The sequence below is a fragment of the Lepus europaeus genome, chromosome 9, assembly GCF_033115175.1.
Source record: "Lepus europaeus isolate LE1 chromosome 9, mLepTim1.pri, whole genome shotgun sequence".
In the NCBI taxonomy this organism is placed as follows: domain Eukaryota; kingdom Metazoa; phylum Chordata; class Mammalia; order Lagomorpha; family Leporidae; genus Lepus; species Lepus europaeus.
The window spans coordinates 11,583,075-11,608,944 of record NC_084835.1 but is presented as its reverse complement, the minus strand read 5'-3'; the positions used below and the strand labels follow the sequence as shown (position 1 = coordinate 11,608,944).

Sequence of the window (25,870 nt, the reverse complement as noted above, 5' to 3'; positions counted from 1 at the left end):
ACAATTCATACGGAAACACCAAAGCCCCCAAACAGCTGAAAAAACCCTAAGCAACAAGAACAGCTAGAGGCAGCACAACAGCAGATTTCAAGACCTAGTACAGGGCCATTAGAGTCAAAATAGTCTGGTACTGGTGAAAAAAGAGATATGTAGACAAATAGAACAGAATAGATACCTCCACTAATTGTTGAACTGAATGACCTAACACCATTCCTTGGAGGCCGGCACTGTGGTCTAACGGGTAAAGCTGCCACCTGCAGTGCCGGCATAGCATCTATGCGTCCCATATGTGTGCCAGTTCAAGTCCTGGCTGCTCCACTTCCAAACCAGCTCTCCACAATGGCCTGGGAAAGCAGAAGATGGCCCAAGTGCTTGGGCACCTCTACAGATGTGGGAGACCAGGAAGAAGCTCCTGGCTTTGGATGGCTCAACTCTGGTCACTTTGGCCATCTGGGGAGTGAACCAGCAGATGGAAGGCCTCTCTGTCTGTCTCCGCCTCTCTGTAGCTCTGCCTTTCAAATAAACATATAAAGCTTTAAAACAAAAACCAGAGGAAAAAAATAGAAAACATTCCCTGGAGAAAGGACAGTCCTCTAAACAAACAGTGTGAACAGTGCTAGGAAAATTGGATTTCTACATACAGAAGTTCATTTTTGTTAAACATTTTATCTATTTGAGAGGCAGAATTATAGACAGAGGGAGAGAAAGAAAGGTCTTCCTCCCACTGGCTCTCCCCACATGGCTGCAATGGGCAGAGCTGCACTGATAAGGAAGCCAGGAGCTTCCTCCATGTCTCCTACATGAGTGCAGGGGCCCAAGCACTGGGCCATCTTCCACTGTTTTCCCAGGCCATAGCAGAAAGTCAGATAAGGAGTAGCGGTATGAGATCCAGTGCCCATATGGGATGCCGGCACTGATGGCAGATGATTAACTTACTGCACTACAGTGCTGGGCCCCCACACAGAAGTTTAAAACAAGACTCCTACCTCACATCCTACATGAAAATCAACTCACAATTGATCAAGGTTCAGATCTAAGACTTGAAACCCTGAAAATGCTGGAGGAAAACATAGGGGAAACTCTACAAGACATGGCCATAGGCCGAGATTTGTTTAATAAAATCCCAGCTAGCCCAAGCACTGAAGACACAAAGAGACAAACAGGAATACCTAAGCGAAGAAGCTTCCACACAGCAGAGGAAGCAATTGACAAAGAGGCAACAGACAGAATAGAGAAAACATTTGCTGGATGAACAGCCAGAATACATAAGAAGCGAAGGAAAATTGACATGAACCAAACAATCTAGTTAAGAAAGGGAGCAGGATCAAAGGATATTTATAGGCATTTTTCTCACAAGATGAAATGCAAATGGGAAACAGATATGAGAAATGCTCAGGATCAGGAGCCATGAAGGAAATGCAAATTAAATCACTCCAGTTAGAATGACTACCATCTAAAAAAAATACAAATACTAGCGAGAATGGGGAGGAATAGGTACCCTGATACTCTGTAGGTTACAAACTGGTACAATCTTTGTGGCAGGCACCATGAAGATTACTCAAAAACTAAACGTACATCTGCCATATGACCCAGCGGTCCCACTCCTGGGAATATATTTAAAAAAACAAGTCAGAATATGAAAAAGTGATTGCCAGTCCCATGTTTATAGCAGCTCAGTTCACAATAGCCATGATACGAAATCAGCCTAGATATCTGCCAACTAATGACTGGATAAAGAAAATGTGATACACATACACACACACACACACAAGATGGAACATTAGTCAGCTAGGAAAATGAATGGAAGACTAACATTTGCAACAAAATGTATTCTACTGGACATAGTGATGCTTAGAGAAATAAGTCAGACCCCAAAAGACAAATATCACATGCATTCTATTATTTCTGACAGTTAATATGCATAGGGCCCATAAACAGTGTAGATATCATATCACTTGGTATATAGTTATAAATAGTGCTTTACTGAATCATACCATATACATTACAATATACTCTTATTCCACGTGTTTAAAAGAAATGGATGGAAAGGGTGAATAGTAGGACTCTTGGTATAATAATAAAGTTTTGCTCTTTTTTGTACTTTTTAAACTTTTATTTAATAAATTTAAATACCAAAGTACAACTTTTGCATTATAGTGGCTTTTCCCCCCATAATGTCCCATCCACCCACAACCATCCCATCTCCCACTCCCTCTCCCATTCCATTCACATCAAGATTCATTTTGAATTACCTTTATACACAGAAGAAGATCAATTTAGTATGTACTAAGTAAAGATTTCAACAGTTTGCACCCACACAGAAACACAAAGTAAAAAGTACTATTTGAGTACTAGTTATGCCATTAATTCACATAGTACAACACATTAAGGACAGAGATCCTACATGGGGAGTAAGTGCATAGTGGCTCCTGTTGTTGATTTAACAATTGACACTCTTATGTATGACGTCAGTAATCACCCGAGGCTCTTGTCATGAGCTGCCAAGGCTATGGAAGCCTCTGGAGTTCACCAACTCTGATCTTATTTAGACAAGGCCATAGTCAAAGTGGAAGTTCTCTCCTCCCTTCAGAGAAAGGTACCTCCTTCTTTGATGGCCCATTTCTTCCACTGGGATTTCACAGAGATCTTTCATTCAGCTCTTTTCTTTACCACAGCATCTTGGCTTTCCATGCCTGAAATACTCTCATGGGCTTTTTAGCCAGATCCGAATGCCTGAAGGGCTGATTCTGAGGCCAGAGTGCTGTTTAGGACATCTGCCATTCTGTGAGTCTGCTGTGTATCCTGCTTCCCATGTTGGATTGTTCTCTCCTTTTTAATTCTCTCATATAGTATTAGCAGACACTAGTCTTGTTTATGTGATCCCTTTGACTCTGAATCCTATCATTGTGATCGATTATGAACTGAAATTGATCACTTTGACTAGTGAGATGGCATTGGTACATGGCACCTTGATGGGATTGAATTGGAATCCCCTGGCACGTTTCTAATTCTACCATTTGGAGTAAGTCCAATTGGCTTTGCTCTTTTTTAAAGATATCTTTATTTGGGAGAGAGAGAAAGAGAGGGAGAGGGAGAGGGAGGGAAATAGGGAGAAAGAGAGAGAGAGAGGGAAAGAGAGAGGTAGAGGGTGAAAGAGAGGGAGAGACAGAGGGAGAGGGAGGGAGGGAGAGGGAGGGAGAGAGACGGAGTGATAGAGTGGGAGACAGAGGGAGAGACAGAGAGAAGGAGAGAGAAAGAGGGAGAGAGAGAGGTAAAGATAGAGTGGGAGAGGGAAAGACAGAGTGTGATAGGGAGAGAGAGAGGGAGAGAGGGGTGAGAGAGAGGGAGAGACAGAGTGGGAGAGAGAGGGAGAGGGAGAGATAGAGGGAGAGATAGACAAAGTGGGAGAGGGAGAGAGAGAGGGAGAGAGGGGAGGGAAAGAGGGAGGGAGGGAGAGTGAGAGAAGGAGGAAGAGAGGGAGGGAGAGGGAGAGAGGGAGGGAGAGATAGAGGGAGAGGAGAGAGGGGGACAACGGGAGAAGGAAAGCGAGAGGGAGGGAGGGAGGGAGAGAGGGAGATAGAGAGGGGAGGGAGAGAGGGGGACAGCAGGAGAGGGAGAGAAAGAGGGAGGGAGGGAGGGAGTGAAATAGAAAGGGAGAGAGAGGAAGAGAGAGGGAGTGAGAGAGGGAGACAGAGAAAAGGAGGGAGAGAGAGGTGGAGAGAGAGAGGGAGACAGAGGGAGAGAAGAAGAGAGATAGGGAGAGAGGAATAGAGAGAGGGAGAGAGGGAGGGATCGAGGGAGAGAGGGAGAGAGAGGGAGGGAGAGAGGGAAGGAGAGAGGGAAGGAGAGAGAAGGACGGAGAGAGGGAGTGAGAGAGGGAGAGAGGGAAGGAGAGAGAGGGAGGGAGAGAGGGAGAGAGAGAGGGAGACAGGGAGAGAGATGGGGGAGAGAGGGGGAGAGAGAGAGGGAGAGAGGAAGAGAGAGAGGGAGAGAGGGGGGAAGGAAAGAGGGAGAGATGAAGGGAGAGGCAGAGAGAGACAGAGAGGGAGAGGGACATAGAGAGAGGGAGAGAGAGAGGGGGTGAGAGAGAGAGATAGGGAGAGAGAGAGAGGGAGAGAGAGAGATAGGGAGAGAGAGATAGGGAGAGAGAGAGGGATAGAGAGGGAGAGAGGGGGCGAGGGAGAAAGAGAAAGGGAGGGAGAGAGGGAGCGAGAGGGAGAGTCAGAGGGAGACAGAGGGATAGAGAGGGAGACAGGGAGAGAGAAGGAAAGAGAGGGGGAGAGAGAGAGGGAAAGAGAGAGAGGGAGATGGAGAGAAAGAGAGGTCTTTCACGCACTGGTTCATTTCCCAATTGGTTACAACAGTTGGAGCTGAGCTGATCCAGAGCCACATGCTTCTTCCAGGTCTCCCATAGGGCTGCAGGAGCTCAAGTACTGGAGCTATCTCCCACTGGTTTCCCAGGCCATTATCAGGGAGTTGGGAATAGCCAGGATTCAAACCAGCACCCATATGGGACGCTGGCAATGCAGGTAGTGGCTTAACCTACCACACCACAGCAGCGACCCCTAGTGTGTTGTTCTTAAGTTGGTGCTGATGCAAGTGTTTTCACACGCACACACAAATTCATTTATATGTTCCTCTATGCATTTCTTGTGATGTAGATTGTATTTCAATAAAATATATATGTGAAGTTTATTTTTGTTAAGCCTGTTTACTTTGGTACATGTTGACAAGCAAACAACAGATCACTTAACCTACCACAACAATTGGGCAAACCAAAGGGTCCAATTTAAATCACATACATAATAACTGGAACTTGTACAGAGATTCAAACTTCAGGACACAAAACACAGTGATTGGGATGCACATAGGGACTAAGGAGATGTAGGGTAAAGGATAGTACAGGGCCACAGGGAAAACTGTGGAGGTGACAGTCGTTATCGTCACCTGGGCCATAAATGCTGATCCTTATCATTCGTATGCTTTAAGTATGTACACTCTATCTGTGTCTCTCACACCCCAAGAAAACTGTGAGTAGAACAGAAGGTCCGACTAGACGTATAACCAGTAAAAAGATGTACGAGTCATCCAGAATACACAACAAGAAAATCCAGAACCACAAGATTTCATGCATCAATTCTACCAAACGTTAAGAAAAGGTATTTACACCAATTGTATGCATATTGGTCCGTTTTCCATCACTCAAACAAAATACCTAAGGCTGGACGATTTATATAAAGAAAACATGATTGTTTAGCTCATGGGTTTGCAGGTTCAAGGGCTCGGCACCAAAAGCAGCTCAGCATGGGTGAGGGCCTAGTGGTCAATGGCACCCAGGGGGGTTTAACTGAGAGGAAGACAAAGTGCTAAGACAGGAAGCCACAGAGACCTGAGGGTCCTCCTGTGTTTTCATCACCACTCACTGTCAAGACAACCACTGTCTTTAAAGAGACCATTCCAAGGTCAGCAGCCACAGTGACCTCCCCCTTGGAGGTCCCCCTTCCTCTTGGAAGTCCTATCACAACATCTACAAACAGGGGACTGAGCTTGCCACACATCAACCTTTGGGGAACACAGAACAGCATCATCCAAAGGATGGCTCCACTTCTTCATACATTTTCCAAAAAAGCTTCATGTAAGGAAAAGGCATAGTTTCAAGCTGATTCTATCAGACTGGTATATTCCAAAAGATGATACACACATTTCTAGAGACAAACCAGAGATGCAAACATTGTCACCTATATCCTAGCAAATCAAATGCAGCAGCAGCATGTTCAAAGGGAAATACACCATGACCAAGTGGCATTGATCACAGTAATGCAAAGACGGTTCTACATGCAACAATCAACTGAGGTAACACCTCACAGTAGAAGAATAAACACACTCATGATTACCTCAAAAGATTCAGAAAAGGTCTTTTACAAATCCAACACAGTTTGTATTTAAAAACACACAACAAATTATTAATAGAAAGGAACTAAACACATATGACATGGGACATATATATTTAAAAAACACCCACCACTAACATCGGGCTTGAAAAGACTAAAAGATTTCCGTGTGAGATCATGAATACAAGCAAGACAATGATGTTCACTCTTACTACTTCTCTTCCACATTTTACTAAAAATCTTAAGATATTTTTTACAACAAGCAGAATTCATACAGACTGGGAGGGCCTCACCAGTTGCCTGATCCAATGGGGCTACCCAGGCTTGGACTGAGAACCTCCAAACTATGGGCTCAAACAAGTCTCCTCCACTTCTAAGAAGCCCCTCCTGGCCACTGTAGTTGCATTAATTGGTAGCTTCTAGCACACCCATATCCCCAGAGTGCAGGCTGCAGCAGTGTGATGTCACTGAGAAAGTCATTGTTGGGACCCATTGCACTCCAGAGCACTGAACTCCATCCAAGTATCCATCCTTGGGTTCCCACAGATACTCCATCACAGTATTAAGAAAGCTGTAGCTTCACAAACCCAACTATGCCCAGAAGTAATGGTGACCCCATAACCTGAGCCCAACAAGCATCCTTCACTGCATGGGTCAGGTGGTTTGAGATATCAATCCAGATTCTACTCCTGGAACCTCGATGGGTTTGTAGATTTCGGAGCTATCCCCTGACAACCCCTACCTCCTCTGAGTGCAGAATGCACCCTCCTCACACGAGAGCCACCCCACAGTTGCCCCTTTCCACAGTCCAAGTGGAGGACTCTCAGTGTGGCTAGGATTTTGGGCAGTCACCATGGGAGACTCCACATGCTCGGGGCTTCCTGGTTACCTGGTGGGAAACACTGCTGGGGAATCTGAACTTATACTGAAGACTTCAGATCCTTTTACTCCTTAGGACAGTACAGATGAATATTATACCCACTAGAGTTAGCACTCAGGCTCTCATCTCATTTGAGGAGAGCAGTTCAACTCAGCAGAATAAATTTCCCTTCTGATTAAACAAAAAAGAAAAAGAAGATTTACCATGCCAAACCTGGGTTTGTCACCTTATGCACATCCTTGACCTTGGAAAAATATATAGAGCTCCCTGGCCACATCCACTACAAGCCTCTAGATAGTCACTGAAAGCAGACATTTCACTTATCTACAGAGCCATAGTACAAAGGTGAAAGCCACCACAGCTCATGAGTATCTCCACAAATGCTAAACAACAAACGTACAAATTCAAGAAACAAGCTAAGGAAAAATGATGCCCCGAAAAGAACACAACACTTCAATACTAGATTGTGAAAATGATGAGAATGGAAACGCTTCCGGATCTAGTGGATGTGACACAGAGGACGTATAGGGAGCCCATGCGTGGAAACACAACCATGGGAAACGAGCCGCAGACTCTCGCCAGCGCGGGAACCAATGGGAGGTAAGACAAACACCTCAGAAACCCGAGACATTGGGGGGGGGGAACAGAGGCCTCTCCCTTCACTCACCTAGCAAAACAAAGAGCACCACCATTTTACATATGTAAAGCACAGCCAAACTCAGTAACTTTGGCGAAACTTGAGAACACATTGAGGGCTGCATAAACTCTTTGTGTGGTCCCAGGGGTAGATCAAAGGAATACTCACAGAGGCCAGATTTCAACTACCCTCAATTCCACTCCCGAGTAAAAAAAAAAAAAAAAGAGAGAGAGAGAGAGCGATCCAGCAAGGAGCAAGGGAGTGAACAATCTGTGAGAGTCGCTCTTTGCACAGCCTTAAACCTGATGAATCAAGCATAGCTCTCTGGCCACACCCATCACAGCCCGTAAGGATCCAACAAAGCAGACAGCCCACTTAGAGGCATAGTATAACGAGAAAAAAAAACATCACAGCAAAAAAAAAAAAAAAACAAAACATGCCAAACAACAAACATAAAAGCTGAGGTAACAAGAGCAAGGAAGACACTATGATGCCCCTAAATGAACAAGACACCCCAACCAAGATTATGAAGATGAAGAGATAGAGGAAATGAAAGAAGTGGATCTCAAAAAATTGATAAGAACATTAAGAAGTTCTCAAAAAGAAATTCTTGAACTACAGAAATCCTTAATGGACAAGATAGAAAACCTGTCTCGTGAAGATGAAATATTAAGGAGGAATCAAAATGAAATGAAACAACTAGTAGAACAAGAAACTGTGATAGTGAAAAAAAACCACAATGAAATGAAGAACTCAATAGATCAAATGACAAACACATTAGAGAGCCTTAAAAACAGAATGGGTGAAGCAGAAGAGAGAATATCGGAATTAGAAGACAGAGAACAGGAAAGGAAACAGTCAAGTCAAAGAAAAGAAGAAGAAATCAGAAATCTAAAAAATACTGTCAGGAATCTACAGGATACTATTAAAAAACCCAACATTCGGGTTCTAGGAGTTCCTGAAGGCATGGAGAGGGAGAAAGGATCAGAAGGCCTTTTTAGTGAGATACTAGCAGAAAATTTCCCAGGTTTGGAGAAGGACAGAGACATCCTAGTACAGGAAGCTCATAGAACCCCTAATAAACATGAACAAAAGAGATCCTCACCACGACACATCGTAATCAAACTCACCACAGTGAAACACAAAGAAAAGATCCTAAAATGTGCAAGAGAGAAACGCCAGATTACTCTCAGAGGATCTCCAATTAGACTCACAGCAGACTTCTCATCAGAAACCCTACAAGCTAGGAGAGAATGGTGAGATATAGCCCAGGTACTAAGAGAGAAAAACTGCCAGCCCAGAATATTATATCCTGCAAAGCTCTCATTTGTGAATGAAGGTGAAAGAAAGACCTTTCACAGCAAACAGAAATTGAAAGATTTGTCGCCACTCGTCCAGCCCTGCAAAAGATGCTTAAAGATGTGTTACATACAGAAACACAGAAACAAGGTCACCAATATGAAAGAAGATAAAGGAAGGGAAACTCACAGCAAAAGATAACAGGAGTCTCAAACCATATATTAGAAAAAATCTTTGGCAAATGACAGGGCAAAGTTACTGCTTCTCAATAGTCACATTGAATGTTAATGGCTTGAACTGTCCAGTTAAAAGACACCGATTGACGGATTGGGTTAAGGAACAAAACCCATCTTTTTGCTGCTTGCAAGAAACTCATCTTTCCAACAATGATGCATACAGACTGAAAGTGAAAGGCTGGAAAAATATATACCATGCCAACAGAAATGAAAAATGAGCGGGCGTAGCCATCTTAATATCGGACAACATAAACTTTACCACAAAAACTGTTAGGAGTGACAAAGAGGGGCACTATTTAATGAGTTAGGGATCCATTCAACAGGAAGATATAACGATTATCAATGTATATGCACCTAATTACAGGGCACCAGCTTATTTAAAAGACTTGTTAGGGGACTTAAAGGGAGACTTAGACCCCTGGAATAAGGACAGTCTATTCAATAAATGGTGCTGGGAAAATTGGATTTCCACATGCAGAAGCTTGAAGCAAGATCCCTACCTTTCACCTTACACAAAAATTCAGCCAACATGGATTAAAGACTTAAACCTACAACCCGAAACCATCAAATTATTTGAGAGCATTGGAGAAACCCTGCAAGATTAGGTACAGGCAAAGACTTCTTGGAAAATACCCCAGGAGCACAGGCAGTCAAAACCAAAATTAACATTTGGGATTGCATCAAATTGAGAAGTTTCTGTACTGCAAAAGAAACAGGCAGGAAAGTGAAGAGGCAACCGACAGAATGGGAAAAAATATTTGCAAACTATACTACAGATAAAGGGTTGATAACCAGAATCTACAAAGAAATCAAGAAACTCCACAACAACAAAACAAACAACCCACGTAAGAGATGGACCAAGGACCTCAATAGACATTTTTCGAAAGAGGAAATCCAAATGGCCAACAGACACATGAAAAAATGTTCAAGGTCACTAGCAATCAGAGAAATGCAAATCAAAACCACAATGAGGTTTCACCTCACCCCGGTGAGAATGGCTCACATTCAGAAATCTACCCACAATAGATGCTGGAGAGGATGTGGGGAAAAAGGGACACTAACCCATGTTGGTGGGAATGCAAACTGGTTAAGCCACTATGGAAGTCAGTCTGGAGATTCCTCAGAAACCTGAACATAATCCTACCATACAACCCAGCCATCCCACTCCTTGGAATGTACCCAAAGGAAATTAATTTGGCTAATAAAAAAGCCATCTGCACATTAATGTTTATTGCAGCTCAATTCACAATAGCTAAGACCTGGAGCCAACCCAAATGCCCATCAACAGTAGACTGGATAAAGAAATTATGGGACATGTACTCCATAGAATACTACACAGCAGTAAGAAACAATGAAACCCAGTCATTTGCAACAAGATGGAGCAATCTGGAAATCATGCTGAGTGAATTAAGCCAGTCCCAAAGAGACAAATATCATTTGTTTTCCCTGATCGGTGACAACTGAGCACCAAAGGGGAAACCTGTTGAAGTGAAATGGACACTATAAGAAACAATAACCTGATCAGCTCTTGTCCTGACTCTAGATGTACAATGTAATACTTTATCCTTTTTAGTATTTGTTGTTGTTGTTGTTGTTGTTGCTGTTCTAGTACTAGTGGTTGAACTCTGTAATTAACACACAATTATTCTTAGGTGTTTAAATTTTAACTGAAAACTGATCCCTGTTAAATTTCAGAGTGGAAAAAGAGAGGGAGGAGATGTACAATTTGGGACATGCACAATCAGACTTGCCCCAAATGATGGAGTTAGAAATGTGCCAGGGGATTCCAATACAATCTCATCAAGGTGGCATGTACCAATACCATCTCACTAGGCCAAGTGATCAATTTCCGTTCACATTCGATGGCTCCAATAGGTCTAAGAGTCAAAGGGATCACACAAACAAGACAAGTGTCTGCTAATACTAACTGATAGAATCAAAAAGGGAGAGAAAGATCCAACATGGGAAGTGGGATACACAGCAGACTCATAGAATGGCAGATGTCCTAAACAACACTCTGGCCTCAGAATCAGCCCTTAAGGCATTCGGATATGGCTGAAGAGCCCATGAGAGTATTGTTGGCATGGAAAGCCAAGATACCATGGAAAAGAAAAAAAAGAAGAAGACCTAAATGAAAGATCTCTGTGAGTGAGATCCCAGTGGAAAGAACGGGGCCATCGAAGAAGGAGGTACCTTTCTCTGAAGGGAGGAGAGAACTTCCACTTTGACTATGACCCTGTCAGAATAAGATCAAAGTCGGTGAACTCTAAAGGCTCCCATAGCCCTGGCAACTCATGACTAGAGCCTAGGGAGATTACTGACGCCATGAACAGGAGTGTCAAATTGTTAAGTCAGCAACAGGAGTCACTGTGTACTTACATCCCATGTGGGATCTGTCCTTAATGTGTTGTTAATGTGCAGTGATGCTACAACTAGTACTGAAACAGTATTTTTACACTTTGTGTTTCTGCGTGGGTACAAACTGATGAGATCTTTACTAATTATATACTGGATCGATCTTCTGTATATAAAGATAATTGGAAATGAAAAAAAACCCTGGTGTTAAATTGGAAATGGCATAGAAAATTAATTAATTTTTTAAAAAAATATTATGTAGGATCTCTGTCTTTAATGTGCTGCACACTGTTATTTAATGCTATAACTAGTACTCCAACAGTATTTTTTTTCACTTTGTGTTGCTATATGGGGGCAAACTGTTGAAATTGTTACCTAATGTATACTAAACTGATCTTCTGTATATAAAGAGAATTGAAAATGAATCATGATGTGATTGGAAGGGGAGAGGGAGCGGGAAAGGGGAGGGTTGTGGGTGGAAGGGAAGTTTTGGGAGGGGGAAGCCATTGTAACTCATAAGCTGTACTTTGGAAATTTATATTCATTAAATAAAAGTTTAATAAAAAAAAATCCAGAACCAGGTGAATTCATTGACTGATTGTTTCAAGAGTTTAAAGAATTTATAGCTATGCCAAGTATAAAAGCCTATTTTCCATCCTGGTAACAAAATACCTAAGGATGAATGATTTATAAAAATTCAGGATTATTTAATTCATGGGTGGAGGTTCAAGGGCCTGGCACCGGCATCAGCTCGCCTCAGGGGAAGAGCTACTGCAGGATGGTAGCTACAGCAGGATAGTAGCTACTGCAGGATGGTAGCAGTTCATCACAGTGCTAGGAGTTCAAGCAAGAGCAGAGACCACCTGGTGAGAAGGGAGCCACAGCAACCTGGGAGCTGGTCCTGTGCTTTCATTGTAACTGGACTCCAGGGAACAAGTCACTCATTTAGAGAGATCCCGCCAAGGGCAGTGCCCCCAATGACCTCATGACCTCCCACAAGATCCCAGTACTTAAAAGTCCAACTGCATCTTAACATCCACACACTGGGAACCAGGATTCCAACAGTCAACCTTTGGGAGACACAAATGGACAACCATGGCACCAATCTTTTGTAACCTTCACAAACAGTTTGAAATACAAGGAAGGGATAGTTTCCAACTCAGTTTTTGAGACTGGGAAATCACTGATTCCAAACGTTGATGTAAGTATTTCTAGAGAAAACCCACAAATGCAACAACTTTCAACAGATTACTAGCAAATCAATGCAGCAGTGTGATAAAACAAAAAGACACCATGACCAAGTGGGATAATCTCAGTAATGAAAAATGGTTCTACAGGCAAAAATCAACTAAAGTAATATCTCACAGAATAGACTGGATAAAACTAGACCGTTACCTGAAAAGATTCAGAAAGTTTCTTAGATAAATGTAGCACATTTCCTGTTAAGAATAACTGAACAAAATCAGAATAGAAGGGAATGCTCTCCTCTGATAAGCGACATGCATGGGGGAAAAAGGTTAACACTGTACTTGTAAAAGGCTGAAAGAGTTCCCTGTAAGATCATGAATACAAACCAGACAAAAATGCTCACTCTTGCTTCTACTCCAAATTGTACTAGGATACTCATGCGAGAAAAACAAACGAAATTCATCCAAACTGGAAAGGCCAGGCCAGATATCTGAACCAGTGGGGTTGCCCAATCCTGGACTGGGGACCTACAAACTATGAGCTCAAGTAAATCCTCTGCTCTTCCAAGGAGCCCCTGGCAGGTACTGTAATTGTAGAAACGGAGAGCTGCTAACACAGCCACCCTCCAGGGCACAGGCTGCAGCAGTGGGTTGTTACAATGAGAAGAGGAAACCACTGGGACCCAGCCCACCCACGATCCCAGCATCCCATGCACAGGACCATCCTAGACATCCTACTGATACTCCATCACAGTGGGAGATTCAGAAGCCCAACTAGATCCGGAAGTGACGGTGACCCCATCAGCTTAGCCTAAGCAGTGTCACTGATGACTTGTGATGGGTGGTTTGCGATAGCAAGACAGATTCTTCTAGAACTGGAGAAACTGGGGTGTTGTCCTCTTCAGATCTGGGGGTCACCCTGCAGTCCCTGCCTCCTCCTCAGACCCGGGCCATCCCCATAGCTGATCCCTTCTACAGCCTACCTTAACTTTGGTCCAACACTGGGAAATCCCCATACATTTGTGAAAGAATCGAGCGAATTCTAAATCCATGAATCAATGAATCCCAGGGTAATCACAAAAGAATGTAAGTGAAAGAAAATGGAAACACAGATACCACAATTGGGTGATGGGGTTCAAACACTGCTAGAAGCAAATGTGTAATATTCATGGTATTACACCAAATAGTAGTCCCAGACTGCTATCTGAGTGTCCACCTTCAGAAAAAAGGGCCAGTTAAGCAAATCTAACAAGGACAAAACCCCATTTAGATTCAAAACAGAAGAAAGGCACCAATCATCAATCAGGACTAAGGAGGGGGTATCACTATAGTGATGTCACTGTAATCATTATAAAATAGTTGACAATTTTCAACAAATGTGCCATTTAATTAATTTGGAAAAAACAGTCTTTTAAACAAATGTTGCTGAGAGAGCAGGACATTCATTTAATGCACAAAATGAATTCAAAGCACATCATAAGATTACAAATATATTAAAATATTTATGAAAATAACAATGTGAATCTACATGACTTGCGCTTAGAGCCTCTTAAAAGGAACACAAAATGAAAGTGATTGAGAAAACATAGATGATATGTAATTCATGAAAATGAAAAACTTTGTGCTTTAAAATACATTACCAAAAAAGTAAAAAGACAACCCAAGATATGGTTGAAGCCATTTGAAAACCATAAGTCTGATGATAGACTTATTTCCCAGACGTAGAAATAGCGCTTATAAATCAAGGAAAAGATAGTAGCCAAGCTTCAAAACTTGGAGAAGAATCTCTTCTTAGTCTATACTTACTGCTGTAACATAACCCCATGGACTTCCTGGCTTACAAATGTTTATTACTCACATTCCTGGATACTGGCAAGTCCAAGATCAAGGCATCATGAGACTTAGTGCCGACTCCATGTACAGCCAGCTTCTCACCATGTCTTATGGCAGAAGGGCTGAGAGAGCTCTCGAGGGTCCCTTTATAGAGCACTAATCCCACTCATGATTCTTCTACCCTAATGATGTAGTAACTTACCAAATGCCCACCTCCTATGCCCCTCATATTGTGGTTAGGGTGCTATTTCTCTAATGAAGGTATACAGGACATCCCAGATGGCTGAAAAGGGAGAAGACACACTGATTTTTACCCACAGGAAGGTACCATCAAAGAGGCCAGCACAGGCCAGTAGCAGAGAAATTTTCAGGGGAAAACTAGCAGAATGGAATGAATCATCTATGGAGCAACAAGGACAGTATTGCAGTACACCTCCAGCGACTACCGTGGCCAGTGGGCAAATGCCACCTTCCCCCAGTGAGCTGAGAGGAGGCTGCAGAAGCCCACACGTCACTGAGGATTTTGGAGGAGGGAGAGCTCTGCAGTCCCTGTGGACTGGGAATCCGGCCACGAGAGCTGGCGGCAGCCCGGGCATCCACGTAGCTCCATGAAGGAAGGCCACATAGTTTCCCTCCTTCCCGCCCACCAAAGCTCATGGCACTAGCATGGAAATGCCATTTTCCCAGAGCAAGGCGAGTGGAGGCTGCAGCAGCCCCCGTGGCCCTGCTGATTTATCTGAGGGGGAACTACATGGTCCCCACCGACATTGAGTCCAGCCGAGAAATACTGTGGCAGGGGTTGGGAGATTCACTTAGCTGTGGGAAGAGAGGTCACATTGCCTCCTTCCCCTCCCTCCACCAAAGCACCAGGTTCAACTTGCTGAGTCGGACCTACAGCCAATCTCTGTCAGCCAGAGGCTTGCTCTGAGGATGGGGGAAGTTACAGGGGAGGGGATGAATGCCATGCACCCTGCTATTATGGGAGTCCTGCCTCTGTGACTGCGGGGAATTCTGTGACTGCGCAAGTTCTCAGCAACAAAACTGGGAAGGGCACGTCGTACGGCTGTTTATGGGCACTTGCCAGGTCTGGGTCCAGAAGCTCCAGACTCCGTGAGTGCTAGGGAGGGACCTCACAGAGGGCTCATCGCTCGCACTACAGAGCACATGAATGCTGTCAGGTTGAACACCTGAGTGGGTGCAGTGCACAGGCACTAGGAGCTCAGTCTTGGCCATGGATCTGTTTGTTCACCGCGGCGCAGAAAAGAACTGTGAAAAAGCCAGCAGCACAGTCAACCCTCTGCCACATCACAACAGGAAGTGGAGAGCTACCGTGCCCAAGGTGGTTGTCACTCTGGACTTGCTCCTCCCATAAGTGCAGGCCAGAGGTCCCTGGATTAGCACAACGCACACTTCTCAATTACAGCTGTAATCCACAGGCATTCCCCCACATCCTAGAGGGGCGCTTCCAAGAACAAAACCTTCAGAGCAGACACCAACAAGTGATTCCCTAGATGTGTGAAAATAAATGCTGAAATACAACACAAGTTGACCCAGGACGACAGTATGACTCCCCGAAAGTACACAATGTTAAATTGGTACTAGACTGTGAAGAGGACGAGATTGAGTAAATGGCTGTCAAGGAATTCAAAACAATGAGTCTTAAGGTTGCACAAAAACATAAACACTCGGTTACAGGGAAGAAGGAAGTGTGTACATGACACGGATGGGGCAATCTGTAGGGCACTAGCGATAGTAAAGGAAAATCAAAAGGAAATATTACAAATGAAGAATTCAATATGTCAGATAAAAACAAAGTGCAATGCCTTAACACATTCAGGCGGAACAAACAATTTCCTAGCCAGAAGACAAATTCGTTGAAACAGTATGACAAAAATAGAAAAGAATTTCAATGGAAAACAACATTTGGGATCTATGTAAACCAAACAACAATATTTACGTGTCTTAGGAATTCCTGATGAAAAAGATGTACAGAATAGCTTAGAAAAATTATTCAGTGAGATAATATCAGATATATATTCAGATAATTCCCCCAATTTGAAGAAAGTTATCAACGTCCAGAACAGAATATACACGAAATATCAATAGGCATGACCAGGAGAGATCTTCATCACAACATATTATACCCAAAATTACAAAAATAAAACAAAAAAATCAGAAACTGAGCCAGAGAGAAATGGCAGGACGCCAATACCTCATTTCCATTTGACAGATTTTTCATCAGAAACCCGAGCTACAAACGAAGAATGAAAAAAATATAGTCCAAGGCCCATGGGGAAAAAAAACTGTCAACCCTGTGTTGCATATGCATCACCCTTATTTAAAATGAAAGGTGAAAAAAACTTAAGAAACATGAAATTTGAAATCACTGCCTGAAAGGCCTTATAAATGACATGGAAGGTTGTACTACACAGAGAAAGAGAAACAGGCAAACACGTCGTTAAGGAACGTGAAGACAGAACACATCCTAGTTAAAAAGCAAAGATCCAAAACGAACAACAGGAACCTTTATGAGAAAATGGCAGGACCAAGACATTATGTGTGTCTCTGCACCCACGTGGGAACCTGGAAGAAGCTCTGGGTATTCGAAATTCAGCCTCCCATAGCCCCAGCCATTGTGGCCATTGGGCAGTGAACCCACAAATGGAACAAATCTCCATTTCTTTACTCTCTCTCTCTCCCCCTTCCTCCTGTAACTCTGCCTTTCAAATAAACAACAAATCTTTTAAAATAACTAAGAATCTATTTGCATGTAATGGAATGCTATCCAGCAATATAAAGCTAAAGTTTTACCACAACAACATGGATGGACCTAGAGGTTACTATGTTAAAGGAAATGAGCCAGCACAAAAAGATAATTTCCGTATGACTTTACCTCTATCTGTAATCCAGAAATAATATATCTAAACACAACTGAAATATAACGGTGGCAACAAGAGGCTGGGGAGAAAGGGACGAGGGGGAAGAGATGATGAACGGGTACTGATCACTATTACACAGGACTAAGCCCATGTGCTGTTCTGCACAGCAGACTGACAACAGACAACAATATACTATGTGCTTTTATATAGATAGGTGGTTTTCACCATAAAGAAATTTTTAGTGTTTTAGGAAAGCATACCCTAACTTCAACAACATACACATTACCGAACTATTAAAATATCACTTGCTACCCCATAAATACATAGCATTTTTAAAAAATGGGACAGGTGTTTGGTAAAGATGTCAGTTGGGATTTGTCACACACATCTCAATAACAACTGTAATACACAGGCATTCCACCAAATCATAGAGGCCCCATGTCAGAACTTCAGGGTTTGTGTTCTCATTCAGTTTGCAATTCTAGCTTCCTGCTGAGAGGCAGTGGGTGGCAGCTCACACAATTCCATCCCCTGCTACCCTTGCAGGAGACATGGATTGAGTTCCAGGTTCTAGTTTCTGCACCACTAAGCCTCAGCTGTCACAAGCATTTGGGGAATGATCCATGAGATGGGAGATCTTTATTGGTATCCCTTCCTTTCAAATAAATAAAACATATATTTTTTAAAAAATCATCCAACTAGGCGGGCACCGCAGCTCAATAGGCTAATCCTCTGCCTTGCTGTGCTGGCACACCGGGTTCTAGTCCAGGTCGGGGCACCAGATTCTGTCCCAGTTGCTCCTATTACAGGCCAGCTCTCTGCTGTGGCCCGGGAAGGCAGTGGAGGATGGCCCAAGTGCTTGGGCCCTGCACCCGCATGGGAGACCAGGAGAAGCACCTGGCTCCTGGCTTCAGATCAGCGTGATGCCCCAGCCTCGGCGGCCATTGGAGGGTGAACCAACTCAAAGGAAGACCTTTCTCTCTGTCTCTCTCACTGTCCACTCTGCCTGTCAAAAAATAAAAATAAATAAATAAAAAATCACCCAACTGCCCAAAAACCATGAGAAGTCGAGCAGGTGCAGTTCTGGCGTCCTCTCAGGTGCCCAGCTCTGGAGCATATTTTAAGCCCACAGGTGCCCTGGTGGTCTCACATCTGCTTGCCTCACGAAAGTCTTACAATGAGGAATGTTACCAGCCATGTATGTCATACAGATAAAGGTGTAAATACACTTAAAATTAAAAGCATACAGTGACAGAGGAAAAAAGCCTGTTCAAACTTTGGAAAATAAGCAAGATTAGGTTTCTCATAATTGTTGCTGGCAGGTAGATGCTTGAGTAACAGCCAGCTGAGCCAGCTGCTGAGACAGGGACATGAGCACAGGGAGCACCAGACTTCATGCTTGGCACAGGGGGCCCCGCCCTACATGTGTTCCAGGGCTACTGAGTCTGTTGGATCAGCAGCCACAGATCCAGTGAGCCACGGCCCTGATCAGGGAAAGTCAGGGCAGAACTGGGTGGTGGGTCACACTTAGCACAGCTGGAGTGAACCCAGGCTACTGATGGACACACGTTGCCCATAGCATTTGTATTAAACCCACGGTCTCACTGCTCTGCTTGATGGACAAACTGGATGAGCAACAGTGTTCCCTAGGCATTTTACTTTTATGTCATTGAACTGTTGGACAGAAACTTTTCTACTCTAAGTGGTTCTCTTCCAAATGAGTTTAATCAAATGAAGCAATACAGAAGTGCTCCAAACTGTTTGACACCTCTATGTTGGGAGGACAGGCAGATCTGAAGCCTGGGGCTCCTCTAATGCCAGGAGATCCAGGCTCCCCCCACACACACTGCTCCATCATCACTCAGCCCTCATTTTCCTTGCCCTGGGAGCTGAGGGCATGGATGTCTCAGTGCATCAGCCACAGAGTGCACAGGTCCCTGCCGTGTGCAGAGCTGTGAGCTCCATCTCCTGAAGGGTCTGCACCATCACCAGGCAGGGGCTGTGTTTGTATCACACGTGGGGACACAGCAAGGGTCACTGGAGAATGAAAATGATGAAATGGGTTACAAGTGGAGCTGGCTGCCCTCACCCATAGATGTAAGAGAGGTTTTTATTCCTATTTAGTTTGAGAGAGAGCTTGAAAATTCAAACTAAGATCAGACTTCATGGAATATACAACTAATGCCACTTGCATATGAAGTTCAGTGTGTGTGACTGGATGCCAGGCCCTGGCTGCCCCTCGTGCTGTAAGGAGAGGACCCTCAGCCCAAGAGAACTCATGGAGGCAACCAGGGGTCTCTGAGTCCATGGCAGGGGCACTGCACAGTGTGGAACTGGTCAGGACTAAGGTGCTCTCAGATCAAACTGGGAGAACTTGGTGTTGTCAAGAGGGCTGGGCCCGTTCTGACCTCACACAAGTGTCAGGGAACTCACAGCAAAGTTTGGAGCTCAGCTCTCCCCAGATTGCTATGCAGAAGGGAATAGAGAAACTTGCAGAGACAGGTGACAGGTTCCACTGGGGACTCTGTGTTCTGTGCTCCCCAGCGGGATCTGTCCCCTTTCCCCAGGCACCACAATGACAATCCACAGAGAGATGAGCTCAGGACGACCTTCCTTAAAAGCCTGCAGGTTCCTGTCAGGTGCATGGATCCTCCCAGCTGTCGTCCTGGGTAAGTGCCTCTTAATTCCACAGATGGGCAGTCAGGGCAGGTGGATCTCTAGGTAGGGTGTGATGGGGGACAAATTGTGACTACAGTGAGGTTTGTGGCAGCCTCAGACGATACGGGGCTGCAACAGTCCTCCACAGCTCAGGAGAGTTCTCTGTGCAACACGATGGGGAAATCTCAGGATATGTGCAGTGTGCACTCAGCACAGTGTGGAAGCAGCTGCGTGAGTGGACTGTGTCTTCAGCCGCTCCTCCTCATCCTCACGGAGACACTATCAGTGGGTGGCCCTGAATGTATCCACAATTGTCCTTTTACTGTATTGTAATTCTGAGAAAAGAGGAAAAGCTTTTCAGCTCCTTCTGAGAGAATACCTCTAAAGGAAAAGTAAAACTTTTCCAACAGTTTTGGAGAATGGTCCACCTAAAATATGATTTCCTAAGATGATCCCAACTTTGTGGAACCATATGCACTTCTGTTTTTAGAAAAACTCCTGAGAAACATTGAACGTATTGGGCCCCTGAATCACCACTTACCAATGATGAGAGAAGCTAGCAAATCAGTTTTATACTGTTATGGATTCGTCCTTATGAGGTTCAATTTTATTTTAAGATATGAACTAAAGCAAAGCCTGCAATGGGAGCTTCAAAGAATTCAGGTAATATTTGAATTAAAAGACAGGTGTATTTTGGCAGAACAAAACATTTTGAAATCTTTGCATAGTTTTTTTCCTAATAAGCATTTCAGTTAAAAGCTTAAAGGCCTTCCATATACAAGGAATTCAACTTTGTAAGAAAATCATGTTTCAGTTGTTTTTCCATGTTCATATATTTCAATTTCAGTTGCTTTTCCATGTTTATATATTTCAATTTACAAGAGGAATCCTTAAATGTTTCAAGTAACTGAAAAACAGAAATTTATAATTTTAATTTCATTGCAATCCTTTAAAGTGTCACATTAAAATATTATTATACTAGTAGAGGTTATTATTCAAAGCACTGTCAGTAGATTTTGCCTATCAGGTAAAACAGACAATACACAGGGGAGACTCATGTTAATACAGGGAAGACAGGGAAGACTGTTCTGTTCATTGGATGGCAGCACAGGACCCTGAACACACAGAGAGAGGAGAATAGCGAGACACATTTTCCTGCTTCTCCTGTCATATCACAGAATCAAACCTTATCTTGCTGAATGTACAGAGATTATGTCATTTATTTTATCAATTTTCTGAGAAAAAAAATGGATGACTGTTCAAAATGCTACTACAGAATTTCCATTGTAGAAAACTGGAAAATTTGCAACCTGTAGACCACTATGATGTGCCTCATATTTATAAGATTGGAAGTAAAGTGTATGGGAACACTGCACAGGGGAGGAATCCATTCTAGGTCAGAACCAAGTTCTCAAGCATACACTTCACACTTGGTCCCAGGCACTCCCTGGCGTGCATTAGACAGGAAGGCTCAGGCCCCTGTGCAGAACCTTCTAGAACCACCTTCTTGTTGCAGGCAGAAGAAGTGTCCCATCATCATCTCCATAGAAAGCAATCATCCGTCTGCTTAGACTGTGAACATATTCACTGCGGTTTCCACAAGCCAGGATCACAGAGAAGGAACCGTGGAACAGAGGGCGTTCAGCACCTGCCACTGTGATGCTCACGGCCCCCTGCTCCTCTAGGCAGGGACAGGGCTGGAAAGTTAGGAGAGGACGGCACTCTCTCAAGGTGAGCTCATGAGGAAAACCTCACTGGGACAGCAATGGCTGCAGTTTCCACAGAGACCACTGTTCTCCAGGCACTGTGCTTGTTCACACGTTTAGCTAACATCCTGCACACACAGCATCTCTAGTAAGTGACACGCTCACTGTAGTTACTGATGAGATGACTTGGGCTCATGTGTTCAGTGACACTTGAAGGTCACACATTTAGCAAAACTCAGAGATTCAAATCCAGAATCTATACTAACCAACATTTGGTCTCTCGTGGATTAAGAGTGTTTATCTGGAAATAAACAAAAATAAATATCATAGCAGTGAGATAAAACTAAGTGGACACATGGATATACCACTGGTAATTATTGCATGTGGGGTCAGATTTCTGCTTCCCTCAAGCGCTCATTAGAAATCACCAAAAATTAGAGCACTCTTACTATGTAACAGTAATTGTATCAGGATTTGCAGATTCAAGGGGAAACTCTTTGCCCCTGACTTTGAAAAAGGAAAAATAAGGTAACACTCTGCAAGCACCTTTCACGTAATGGCAGTTTTACTGTCAGGTCCCGCGGGAGCTGAGCAGTGGGATGCAGTACCCAACCACAACTGGGAGGTGTGCAGCGGGAAACAGAGCGGCTACCTGGAGAGGGTGAGAGGGGCTGCAGTAACCCAGGCAGAAAAGCTGCATTGATACTGAGCCGCATTGATCCACAAGGGGGCACTTTTCCTTCATAATCATAAAGGTATTTCTATTTGTGATAATTTTTCTTACTTTTTCCTCATTCTCTAAATGCTTTCTCTCCACTCCCCAAAAAGATGAGTGAAAACAAAAGACTTTTTAACTTTACTGCCATAAGAAATGCCTTTTTCTCTGAAGTCAGCATTGGGATCACAGCCAACGCCTTGCTTCTTCTCTTCCACGTCCTCTGGTTCTTTCTCAAGCACAGGCCCAGGCCCACAGACTTGGCCATTGGGCACCTGGCCCTCATCCACCTGCTGATGCTGATCACTGTGGGGGTCATAGCCACAGACATTATTGAGACTCAGGAGTTATGGGACGACATCACATGTAAAGCTGTCATCTACTTGCACCAGGTGATGCGGGGCCTCTCCTTGGGCACCACCTGCCTGCTGAGTGTCCTCCAGGCCATCACCCTCAGCCCCAGGAGCTCCTGGTTGGCGAAGTTCAAACACTCACCCTCTTATTACAACATGTGTGGGTTTCTCTTGCTATGGGTCTTCAATTTGTCCATCAGCGCTCGTCTCCTAATCTCCACTGTTGCCACCAAAAATCGTACATCCCACAATCTTATGTCTGTCACTAAATCCTGCTCTCTCTTGCCCCTGAGTCAGGTGTTCAGACTCACATTCTCTATGTTGGGGATCTTCCGGGATGTCTCCCTTACAGGGCTCATGGCCGTCTCAAGTGGGTACATGGTGACTCTCCTGTGCAGGCACAAGAGACAGTTCCAGCACCTTCACAGCACCAACCTGTCTCCAAGAGCCTCCCCAGAGTACAGGGCCACCCGCACCATCCTGCTGCTCATGAGCATCTTTGTGCTCCTGTACTTGTTGGACTGTGTCGTGTTCTCATTCTTAGGGATGTGGTGGAAAATTGACCCAGTTCACCTCTGCCTTCAGATCTTAGTGGGCAACGGCTATGCCACCATTGGACCTCTGGTGCTCATCAGTACTGAAAATCGAATGATCAAGCTTTTCAAATCCATGTGGGAGAAGGAAAGTAAGTGTCTACTTGTTCAGGAATAAATGACATGTCTCTTCGCGAGCAAATACAGTGACTTCAAAGTGTTTAATGATCTCCTATAGAATGTGTTCTCTGGGTTTATTGAAATGTATGAAATAGGGAGCTCCAGGATGGTGGAATATGGGGAAGCCACATTGACCTTATCCACAGAAAAATTCCAGAAAAACAAAGGAAGGACGGCATTCTCAGGGGACAGGGGACGTTGGCAGTGGAGAATGGACAGAGAATCCATGGAGCAGTGAGGAGAATGGAAGTTCCTCACTGGATGCAGGGATGCAGGGCTGGCCTGGGGAGCCTGTGGTAGTCTGGCTGACTACTTAGCTCTGTGAAAGGAAGTCATGTGGATGCCCTCCCCTCCCTCAGCAAACTGACAAACTATTTGCTGAAGCAGAGCTATAGCTGAGCTCGGTCCTGACTCGTGGAATAGCAGGCAGTTCCACCACTGCTGGAGGCCACCAGGGCTGGGAACAGGGAACCTTCATGAGAGACTGGATCCCTACACCCTATGACTGTGGGGTTCTGGGTATAGGCCACAGAGCTGAGAGGAACATGGGTGACAGCTTGGTTCCTGTGCACCTGACTAGTCTGTGTATGGAAAAAATGTGATGTACACGAGCAACATTGACATACTGAGATTTGATTATTGTTACAGCTGTGGTCTACATCCTTGAGGAACAGTGGTTTGAGTACTTATGGCTTCCTCGGTTCTTTATTTAGTAGAGGATAAGCTGGTGATCATCAAATAAACTGAAAGTCTCACTGTAAAAAATGCAAAGAAAAGTAAGAAAGGAAGGAGAAGGGAGGGTGTGAGCATGGCAGGAGGGCGGGTAGAGTGGGAAGCAGCAGTATGCTCAGATATCTGTATAAATGGAATCTGTTTACCTCAAATAAATAAAATTTAAAGAAATTCTGAAAAGGATACAGGTATTAAATAATGACAAAAGTGAAGTACCCAATAATTCAAACAGAAAATACAGTGTAAAGTCTTAACAACAGACCTGGTGAAACAGAACAAAAGGATACTGGCTCTAGATCAGTATTCTGAAATATCAGACCGAAAAAAAAAAAAAACAAAACAACAACAACAACAACAAAAACAAACTATCAGAAAGACTGAGAACGGTGTTTGGCATCTCTGAGATACCATCAAACAATCAAATATTCAAGTCTTAGTCATTCCAAAAAATGGAATAACAAGAAAATACAATTTGCCAGCGCCGCAGCTCAATAGGCTAATCCTCCACCTTGCGGCGCCGGCACACCGGGTTCTAGTCCCGGTTGGGGCGCCGGATTTTGTCCCAGTTGCCCCTCTTCCAGGCCAGCTCTCTGCTGTGGCCCGGGAGTGCAGTGGAGGATGGCCCAAGTGCTTGGGCCCTGCACCCGCATGGGAGACCAGGAGAAGCACCTGGCTCCTGGCTTCAGATCACTGTGGTGCGCTGGCCACAGCGTGCCAGCCGCGGCAGCCATTGGAGGGTGAAACAACAGCAAAAGGAAGACCTTTCTCCCTGTCTCTCTCCCTCACTGTCCACTCTGCCTGTCAAAAAAAAATAAGAAAATACAATTCTAAATGCATATGGAAATTCATATGGAAACATAAAAGACCCCCAATGGCTAAAACAATCCTAAGCAACAAGAACAGCCGGAGGCATCACAATAGCAGATTTCAAGACATAGTACAGGGCCGTTAGATTCAAAATAGTCTGGTATTGGCACAAACATAGACATGTAGGCAGATAGAAAATAATAGATACCTCCACTAATCTTACCTGAATGGCCTAAAACCATTCCTTGGAGGCCAGCACTTTGGCCTTACAGGTAAAGCTGCCACCTGCAGTGCTGGCATAGCATATATGCTCCCCATATGTTTGCCAGTTCGAATCCCAGCTGTTCCACTTCCGATCCAGCTCTCTACAATGTCCTGGAAAAGCAGAAGATGGCACAAGTACTTGGGGCCCTGCACCCATATGGGAGACCAGGAAGAATCTCCTAGCTTCAGATTGGCTCAGCTCTAACTGTTGCAGCCATCTGGGGAGTGAACCAGCAGATGGAAGTTCTCTCTCTCTGCCTCTGCCTCTCTGTAACTTTGCCTTTCAAATAAATAAATAAATGTTTAAAACAAAAACCAAGAAAAACAAGATCATTCCCTGGAGAAAGAAGTCACCTCAACAAATGGTGCTAGGAAAATTGGATTTCTAGATACAGAAGTTTATTTTTTTAAGATTTTATTTATTTGAGAGTCAGAGTTATAGTCAGTAAGAGGGAGAGACAGAAAAAGATCTTCCTTCTACTGTTTCACTCCCCACATGGCTGCAATGGCCAGAACTGCACTTATAGGGAAGCCAAGAGCTTCCTCCAGGTCTCCTATGCGAGTGCAGAGGCCCAAGCACCTGGGCCATCTTCCACTGCTTTCCCAGGCCATAGCAGAGAGCTGGATGGGAAGAGGAGTAGTGGGATGAGATCTGGTACCCATATGGGATGCCACACCGAAGGCAGAGGATTAACCTACTGTTCTACAGTGCCAAGCCCCAATAC

At 44.2% G+C, this 25,870-nt stretch overlaps 1 protein-coding gene and 1 long non-coding RNA gene across 2 annotated transcripts in view; one reads left to right on the top strand and one right to left on the bottom strand.

Annotated features, from left to right (window-relative positions):
* LOC133766425 (uncharacterized) overlaps positions 1–25,870 on the bottom strand; it is a 116,647-nt gene that overhangs the window by 62,048 nt on the left and 28,729 nt on the right. The gene's annotated exons all lie outside the window — the stretch shown is intronic.
* LOC133766663 (vomeronasal type-1 receptor 90-like) lies at positions 22,390–23,340 on the top strand. The gene has a single exon (XM_062200322.1). It carries the CDS (start codon positions 22,390–22,392, stop codon positions 23,338–23,340), a length of 951 nt encoding a protein of 316 aa, XP_062056306.1.

Excerpts from the sequence above, each read along its gene's own strand:
- LOC133766663 (XM_062200322.1), top strand. The coding sequence starts at position 22,390 with ATGAGTGAAAACAAAAGACTTTTTAACTTTACTGCCATAAGAAATGCC.